We start from the raw sequence: 9,219 nt of genomic DNA, 5'->3' as shown, positions 1-9,219 counted from the left end.
TAAGGGTTAATGACCCGTCCCGTCCTTTGCTATAACCACCGAATAAAACCACCGAGTGAGCGAAGAGAACCACGTATGTGCAAACAGCTTACCCTTGAAAATACCACAGTGACTTTGAGTCACGATTCAGAACTTTCTCAATTAGTGACTGTCTCCCACGAGTTTGTCTCGAGTGAGTTTGGCGTCAACACAGGTGCTGCCAAGTTGTTTTGTCTCACATGTTAAAAGACAGGTATGTGGTTGTTGCTAACAATCCTTAAAACCTCTATTGCTCCGCTAGACATACTAGTAGGTTCAAGGTTCTTCTTGAGTGTTGAAGTCTAGCTGGTGCTTTTACTCTGGTGCTGGCACATAACACTGTGGTACGGTTGCTATGCTTTTGTCCGCGTTGAGAATTTCGAGAATGCTTCAGTAAACCTCTTCAGTAAATCTTACTTTAATTCAATGTAGTTGGGGAAGGCCTTACACACTATGATTTCCAACTACGTTTGGCTGGAGTGAGTTTGGCGTTAACACCAGTCCTATTCCTCCAAGTTGTTCTGTCTCATCTCTTAAACGACAAGTATTTAGGAAACTTGGATGGGACGAAAACTTCGGAGCTGATGACCTGATGTTTTGTTAGGACTTGAGACGGATATGTTTGAGACTTGTGAATGAAATGTAGCCAACATATACTCTCAATCTGAAATCACAAATACTCTCTCTCTCCCTCTCTCTCTCTATCTATCTATCTCTCCCTCTTTATTTCTCTCTCATTTATTCCCAGATTACTAATGACAAACAAGGTTTCTCATCATGTATGTTTTATTGCCATAAAACTTGGTTACATAGAGCGGCAAGAGCTGATCTCTGGGTTCCTTCGGTTATAGCAAACGGTGGGGTATTAAAAACTTTTCCGTTGGTATAATTTAAAGAAGTTGTAATGACTAAATAAAAAGGAAACACTTGCAATTTAATCAGGTTAAAGTTTTACCATCTAAAGACGTGAAATTTTAGATATAGTTGATGTAGGAACCCTGTTATCTATGGTACAGGCTGTGAGTGGGGTATCAGAGAGCAATCCTTGAAAAGATACGAGGATGCTGTTTTTTTTTTCTTTTACCACCTGAAATGTTGACCTCTGATATCCCCTCACGAGCCTTGTCATGGTTAAATGAGGCAAAAGCAGCTAAACTCTATGCGGCTGATCTGCAGTCCCGGCTGGAAGTCCAGGACGCGGTGGGACCATCGTCATTCCGGGGTCCTGTTGGAAAACGGGACAGACATATGGTAAATGTGAGCCTATGAATACGCCTCTCATTGTTTGTTTGTTGTATTCTTTTGTTTTGTTTTGTTTTGTTTTGTTTTTGTAAAACTGGGCAAATGCATTGACAGATTGATCGACAGGTTGATCAATATCAAATGAAGGCCCTAACCCGGCTGACATGCCCTGTAACCTGCTTGGTGAAAGTAAACTCTCTATTATTTTCCCCAACTTTCAGCCTGCTGAAGCTCTACCGGGCTGTTTTGGGCACTTTCAGCCGTGACCCCTATGCGGCCCCGTGGGACACCTACCGGTCCCCAGGCGAGTTACGGGTCGGACTTAAAATGAACCCGGGACCCAGTCACAAATTGACAAAGTGACCTACCCATGGTAGACTTCCCAACGTCATACCTGTGGATAAAATATCATTACGAATATCGAAAGGACAGCTTGTTTAAGAACTAACTACATGACAGAGGCAAGGTTCCATGATTTAGATATTCTAAATAATTGGAGTACATATTACACAAATATAACTATGCATAATACGCGTTTCTCACCTCCGCTCTTACTGATGGGTTTTGGCCTCGTCCTCGTCATACTCCTCAGGGTCGATGAACCCGTTGCCGTTGGTGTCCATGGATTCGAACCAATCAGCGGGCAGATTGGCGACGTCCACTTCCCCCAGAGCCTCCAGCATCCCCAGAGCCTCCTGCTTGGACAGCTTCATGTCCTGGTCCGTGTCGTGGTCGCCAAACCCGCGGCCGGCCAGGGCGCTCTCCTCCGAGGCGGTGTCCGCGAACTCGCGGCCATCCATGGCGCCCTCTTCCGGAGCGATGTCCTCCTGTTCCCCGCGCAGCAGCTCCAGGAGGCCGAGGGCTTCCTCCGCCACATCCCTGGTGAACAATCAGGTAAGTAGTATGGTCACTGATCAAGGTGTTTTTCCGTGAAAATGCTGGGATGTTGCGCCAGACTACTTGCTGATAACATAGATCTAGTACGTACTGCACTCAGGTTCTATTCTATACAAGCAATATTGAAATGGGACAAAGTGAGGACCTTTATATGTAGTATAAGATTCTGTTGTTTACAAGCTTAAAGGGCCTGGCAAAACTATATGAAGACCGGCCAGAAAACGTAAACTATGGCTCTCAGTATGCTACAGGCACCCGGGCAGTTCACATCAGTGGTGGCCTGGCTGAGTCAGTCACTCTTCAAATCAAATGCATAGATGAATTGGTATAGGTGTACGGAAACAGTGTCGGGACATGGCATAAGTATGTACCGGACTGACAAGTAACCTAAATAACTGCTTGATAACAAACAATCAAACAAACTGCTAACCTTACCTCTTGCTGTGCCTGCAGCCCCCACGGCAGTTACACCCGAACCAGTTGCAGGGCCCGTATCCACAGTAGGGCGTTCCCTGTGTTTGGGGTGAGGTGGTTATTATTGGTTATTGGTTATTGAGTGGGCCGACTACTCACTCTTTGCAGACAGGGGCTGAATTGCGAGGAGCTTACAATGGGCGGGGCTAAATCGCAAGGGTCTGGAGCGAGCTGCCATTCGGCGACACTCAGGTGACCTCAATACGACAGCAATTGCCCCAGGTGCCGCCAAGGTACTGTAGGTGTGTTAGTTTAGACATGCATGTTCTCTAATATCAGAAGAACACAATCTCTCGCTGGCTGGGGTTAATGACCCCCTCCGCTAGGTGGCGGCAACTGTAGGGTCGACCGCTAGGAGCGAGATTTTAGTCAGGCTAATAACTAAAGTAATGGATAATCCATGCTCGTCGCTATGATTTAATTCTTTTCCAACAAAACAAAGAAGTCACTTATCCTACTGCCTTCGTCATGTTCAGATGAACAATCACGGACAAGTGACGTCAGTAATCGGTCAGAGGGTCAGTACTACTGTGTGAGAGGAATTGAAGAGGCCAACCTCATCACAACACATCCGTTATCAGTGGGAAGAGACCAATGGATGATGTCACGTGTCCGTGATTGGTCATTCTAACATGATGAAGGCTGTCGTATGGAGTGTTCGAACATCAGATAAAGATATCAACCTGAGTCCCATCGTAACAGCGACCGGTGCACCGGTGGTTCCAAAACCAGCCGCTGCACTTCCTCTTAGTAGCGCGGCAGCAGGCCGAGTCTGCCGGGTCCACCATCAGAACCGTCAGGAGGGCGGTCAGGCCCAGGAGCATCGCCAGCTTGTAGGCCATGGTTCAGTCCTACGGAACAAAAACAACAGACAGAAAATATTAAACATACTACATCACCAGCTTGTAGTCTGTGGTTGTCTACAGAACAAAAACAACGGACAGAAAATAGTTAACGATACTACATCGCCAGCTTGTAGTCTATGGTTGATAACCTAACAAAACAACATACATGAACCACTGAACTGGTACATCATGGAAACAGTATGTTAAAAAAAAGTAGATAAACACTGGACAGTTTGAAACTGCAATTTCTCGTCACTTCGCCTGCTGCCCCGCATGGATACATATATATAGAACGATGAAGTTTATGTATAACGTTTCAAGTTAATGTTCAAGGCCAATTTGTTTTAGGTCCTTGATTTCTGCTGTTGTCGACGACCGGGCGAACTACCACGCCCAAAAATCATGGACAGAACCAGTCGGGTAAGTACGACTTCGTCCGAATGGTATTCGGGATTCGTCGTCAGAACTCGGCTGTCTTCGTTCAGCTTTGCGTCGTTAGTTCAGGTATACGTGCGCAGAGTCCTGTTTCCGCATCATGCAAGCCAGCCTCGCGTCATTGCTCAGGTCTCCGTGCAAAGAGACCTGTTTCCACTTCATGAGTCGGTGAGGCGTAAAGATTCTAGACGCTCCTATAATAATCCGCTTGTGTTGGATTGTTGTCTTCACGTTCTTACAACAACTTTTACGATGCGTATTCTTCGTGTCAATTTTCGTTCGTCTGGAGTCTAGCCAAGTTCGCTTTAAGTCCGCTCCCGAGGGTCGCTACCCAATTCTGACTCCAGGCTAAATTTTCTTCGTGCGGTTTTCAGTGAGACTAAAACAGGACTACTTAGTATACCAGGGATCGCATTCATCAACAGTGACGTGAGAATTGGTGAAGGAAGAGTTTAGGGGCTGCCAACACAAACCCCAGTCGCGCCTCTCAAAGGGACAGAACAAATCGGACAAGTACGGAGCAATCCTAATTTTGTTCAGGAATACGAGTACAAGCCAGCTTCGTGCCATCAGTGCAGGTCTACGTGCGCCGGGTCCCAATTGGGACGTGATGACTCTAGACACTCCCATCAACAATATATGATCAAATTAACGACCGTGTCGCTGGTCTCAGGAAATGCTTCAGGCACATCGTGTTGGAATGTTCAGTTGACACACAATCAACAACGAACAATGAAAACGCTAACAAACAGGTTCGCAACAAACCAAGGCCAGGTATATGTAGTTTTGCCTTTTTTCCCTAATTCCTGCCAAGCCGTCCGGGCACAGTTCAGGAGAGACTAGCTATAACAGATACGACACAGTCGCCGGTGGCTGATATACTCCTACGGTCGATAGGTAATCAATCTTTCCCACACGAGGAATTTCACTAGCCTCCATAAAAGACTCTCTTGGGACTTTTTTTTCGTTTTGACCCGTGGTCAAACGACCCAGTACAAAAAGAAATGCCCAGTAAAAGTTTATTAAGAGCCAAAGAAAGACGAAAAAGGCCCCAGAGAGTCTGCTATAGAGACTACAAACTCGCCATGGCAAAAGGCTTCTAGCGGCCCGCACAACATCAGCCGGCCAGTTCCAGCCCCGGACAGCGCAGTTATACAAAGTAGGTGCCTATCGACGCCAAATCGCAAGACAGCGACTGCCGATGAGAAAGAAATAATAAGGGATATCATGAAACAGGTGGTATATCTGCAATATGTGCTCATGCCGCAGCTCCAAACACAGATCATCATAGAGAAGACGAGGGGTGTGCCACGCTACGTGACATCTCAAACCGCGGTCAGACGATTTACTGTCGTTGGAGTTTTTTTGCTTTGGGACAGACGAGGGCAGTGTGGCACTGCACTCAAGTGACACCTACACAAATCTTACCTCCCCTACAGAATTCGGGTACCCATTTACACCTGGGTGAATTGAGGAAGGTCGTGTAAAGTGCCTTACCCAAGGGTACAACGTGGAGGGCACGGTTGAGTATATCGAACTCGGGACCTCTAGGTTCCGACCCCAACACTCTACCAGATGCGCCACACACGACGCCCCGTCGTAGGATTTTCAGCGCGGGTCCGACAGAACCGATTTCCCGACCGTCGACAAGAATTTTCTGCCACACGGCAACTCAATGTCGTACGACAAAAGCACGACTGGTTTAAGAATGCCTTCCTTCAATTTGCTGCCGAATGTCTATGGTCGGGTCGGTACCAAAAACGTCGAGAACTGAGGAGTTGATTTAGTTTCTACCAGATTCCCGTCTGGCCGAATAGTAATGGGACTTTGGGAAGTTAGGAATACAAACCTAGGAGAGAACTGACCGGCCGGCAGAGTCTGTTTTTTTGTCGCCGAGCTCAAGATTATAAAACTAACTTGCCATTTTTCTGAACAAAGGCAGTAGTTCTAGAGTCGAGCCATATATCACTTAACTGGATAGACAACAAAGACTGATGGCAACTTATTTGTCTCTATTAGGCTCAATTCTTCTCTTTTTCCATCCAGATGACAAGTCTGCTTGGAGACTACGGGTTATCGGCTATCCGGGAAAGTGAACTTCAAAATAAAACGAACAAAACACAATTTAAGGAAATTTCTCAATGGTTCCTACCGTATGCCGTACAGTAGATCGAGAAGAACTCGAGTTGCGCGATGTTCAGCTTTCTGCCCCGCACCTGAGACCACCGAAGTCGAACTGTCTTGTCTCTGCCTGAAGCCTCTTTTAAAGTTTAAGGTCGTCATGGCGACTTTAGTCATGTGATTCCACACCTAGAATGACTCACAGAAATACGACCTGCATGTCCGTGACGTGAGGATTAGTCCTTTTGACCCTGGGATTATTTTTACTGCAGACGAAGCAGGTGTCGCCACACAGTTGCCTTTGTTCTTGAATAAAACCCCCCACACCTGACTGTCAGGAATTTTAACTAATTTGCCCTGTCCTAGAATATGGCCACGTGCGTCTTGCTGGTTGGTTGCAGTGAGGATCTGGCAACCAGGATGTTACGGGTTCAGAGGCGCGCCCTCCGGATCATGTCGATTGGTGGCAGGGACTCTGTGCCGAATCTGCCTTCTGTGAAGGAGAGGAGGGAGGCCTCCGCAGTGTCCCTGTTCAAGTCGATACTGGATCCTAGTTCTCGAGCTAGTACCCCTCCAACGACATCAAGCAACAGGAGGAACTCTAAGAAGTAATCTTAAGTTCACGGCCCCAAAGGCTAGGACAAAGCGCTTACAGAACTCTTTCCTACACCGTGGCATTGAACAAAAGTTCAATGTAAAAGTTTGGGCCACTCTTGTATACATCCTTGCGCTGCTAATAGTCCCTTTGTATTTTGTACAGAATTTCTTTGATGTATGGGTACCTCTGCAGACAATAATCTGACGGCCTGTCCAAAAATAGACTTCTGACTTTTGTTTCGAGACAGGCACGACTGGCCAAGCGCCAAAAATGCCATCAGAATGTGGCCCGGCCCGAAAGAAAAGATAGGATTATCTTAAATAGCAATGACTCAAGCAACTGGACATTATTTCCTTCCCCTGCATGTGATGGTCTGTGATATGTGATAGATAAATTTATACTTTTAATACAAAAAATGCTTGCCGACGATAATCTGACTCACGGCCTGTCCCAAAATAGACCGTTGGATTTTTTGTTCGACACAGGCACGACTGGCCATGCGCCAAAAATGCCATCAGAATGTGATCGTGCGACGATCGTGTGTGGCCCGGCCCCAAAGAAAAGCTAGGATTATCTCAAATAGCAATGACTCAAGCAACTGGACATGGTTTTGGAAAATGGCCAGTGTCACTGACGAAAGCTAATGGGGGTTGTAATCTGGAACGTCTGAACGTTTCCAAAATCATGTCCAGTTGCTTGAGTAACTACTATTTGGCGTATCTTATTATCTTCATCGAAGTAGAATTATCTCAACTTTGTCAGTCTATATGATCACAGACAGTCTCGCTTCCCGGGGTATCGAACTAGTCAGCTGTTTTGAAGTCTGGATGTCGCCTGGCTGAAAACCCATTCAGTTTCAAAGTTAGCCGGCTTTATGTTCCCCTGGATCGGTGGGTGTGTAGGTGTCAGGTGCGTTTTGAAGACGCACGCCGTGACCATGAATATCTTATCACAGTGTTTACAAGCACTAGCAGCAGAAGTACTTACAGTCATCCAGATCGTCAATGGGCCGTCCACATATTTTCTGGATGATTCAATGAATTGCAAACACTTCTAATGCTCATGGTCACGGCGCGCGTGAACGAAAGGACAAGCACAAAGACGCCGGGTACTCAGACTTTTGTTTGTCACAGGAAGACAAACTCCATTGCGCGAGTTGGTCCATGTAAAAAAATCTTTATAGTTTTGTTGCACTGTAAAGTTACATCCATCATAACATCCTAGGTACAGGCTATTCATCGGTCGACGTGATCAAATGTAGACATGTTCGCACATGTCTACACACGACGGGGTTATACCGCCCCTTACGGGGTGACATACCCTTTCGTAGGCTAATTACAAGACGGGGATGCGCCAGGTCTCCCGTCGCAGGCTATTCCTAGATCACATTGATTATTATTGAGTCTGCCAGTTTTGTACCTCAAACACGGTAGAAGATGAAGTGCACTTCACTGTTGATTGCGATATGCATGTCAATGATAGAAATACTCTATTTAGTTATATAGAAAGTAGATCCCCTCATTTCAGACACATGAGTAGCACTGACAAGTTTATATTTCTCATGCGTTTTGACAAACCGACCATAGCTAAACCCATACAGTCCTACATTTTCACTATTACCAAGAAGCGAGAAGAAGCCGAACTTTTGTGTTAGACTAGATTTGTGATACTTTTATATGTATATATCCTGACTTATTGTGACCTGTACTTAGCTCGGTTGGGCAAAATTGTACAATAAAGGTCTTCATTCATTCATTCATTCATTAATTTCAAAACCAGGGCTCGATGCGACCAAGCAGCTTTCGGGAACGATAAATGTGCTATAAAAGACACCAAAACAAACGAAACGTAAAAAGGAGAGTCGTGGGCAAGATTTGTGTTTATTTCTAGGTATATATTTTTTAATCTATTTTTCGTTTCCTGAAACAGCCCGGCCGGGTCCCTGTGTGGAAATGTGACGTTAGCCCAATGAGGCTTGTGATCTTTTGACTAAATTTTATGTACGAATTCGTCCTGTGTTCGCGATTCGTCCTGAGAACTCGGCAAACCCAGGCTACTGGAGGTCACCAATAAGACTGGCAACGTTATAAAACTAATTCGCTTATTTGAAATGAGACTTTCTGGTAATTATCTAGAGAAACTTCAGTAGAGGATCAGTAAGGTGCGCTGTCGGAAGGACGCAACAACTCGGTCGTCTTCACAGGAGGCAGCTTCGCGCCATTAGTCACGTTTACGTGCAGTATGTCCTGTCTTCCCGTGCTGTAGCCGGTGGGGCATGAAGATTCTAGATACTCCCATAATTCACTGGTCTAAAATATCTATAGGCCACGACGTGTTGGAATGTTGAGTGCACCCTCTCATTACAACTTTTGCAACCCAATAAACAATGATATGACTGAATGAACGACCGCGTCGCTGGTCTCAGGAAATGCTTCAGGCACATCGTGTCGGAATGTCACGCCGACTCACAATCAACAACGAACAATGAAACGTTCATGAAGGTTGGACATCCAGGTAAACAATATCTAAATGCAATTCAATCTCTACAACTGGATAAAAACGGAGATTTACGTCCGGACGTTTCGAGTG

General features: G+C 45.8%; 1 protein-coding gene across 1 annotated transcript; it reads right to left on the bottom strand.

Moving 5' to 3' along the window:
* Positions 1-786: 786 nt before the first annotated feature.
* On the bottom strand, positions 787-3,477 carry LOC118406825. The gene is made up of 4 exons (XM_035807170.1): positions 3,315-3,477; positions 2,593-2,669; positions 1,804-2,139; positions 787-1,243 (listed from the first exon to the last, which is right to left on the bottom strand). The coding sequence occupies exons 1-3, from the start codon at positions 3,471-3,473 to the stop codon at positions 1,812-1,814; spliced, it is 564 nt and encodes a 187-aa protein (XP_035663063.1). The 5' UTR covers positions 3,474-3,477; the 3' UTR covers positions 787-1,243; positions 1,804-1,811.
* Between the last annotated feature and the right edge of the window lie 5,742 nt (positions 3,478-9,219).

Source organism: Branchiostoma floridae, chromosome 19 (genome assembly GCF_000003815.2).
Source record: "Branchiostoma floridae strain S238N-H82 chromosome 19, Bfl_VNyyK, whole genome shotgun sequence".
Classification (NCBI taxonomy): domain Eukaryota; kingdom Metazoa; phylum Chordata; class Leptocardii; order Amphioxiformes; family Branchiostomatidae; genus Branchiostoma; species Branchiostoma floridae.
The sequence above is the reverse complement of the archived record's forward strand: the minus strand, read 5'-3'. Positions and strand labels throughout refer to the sequence as shown.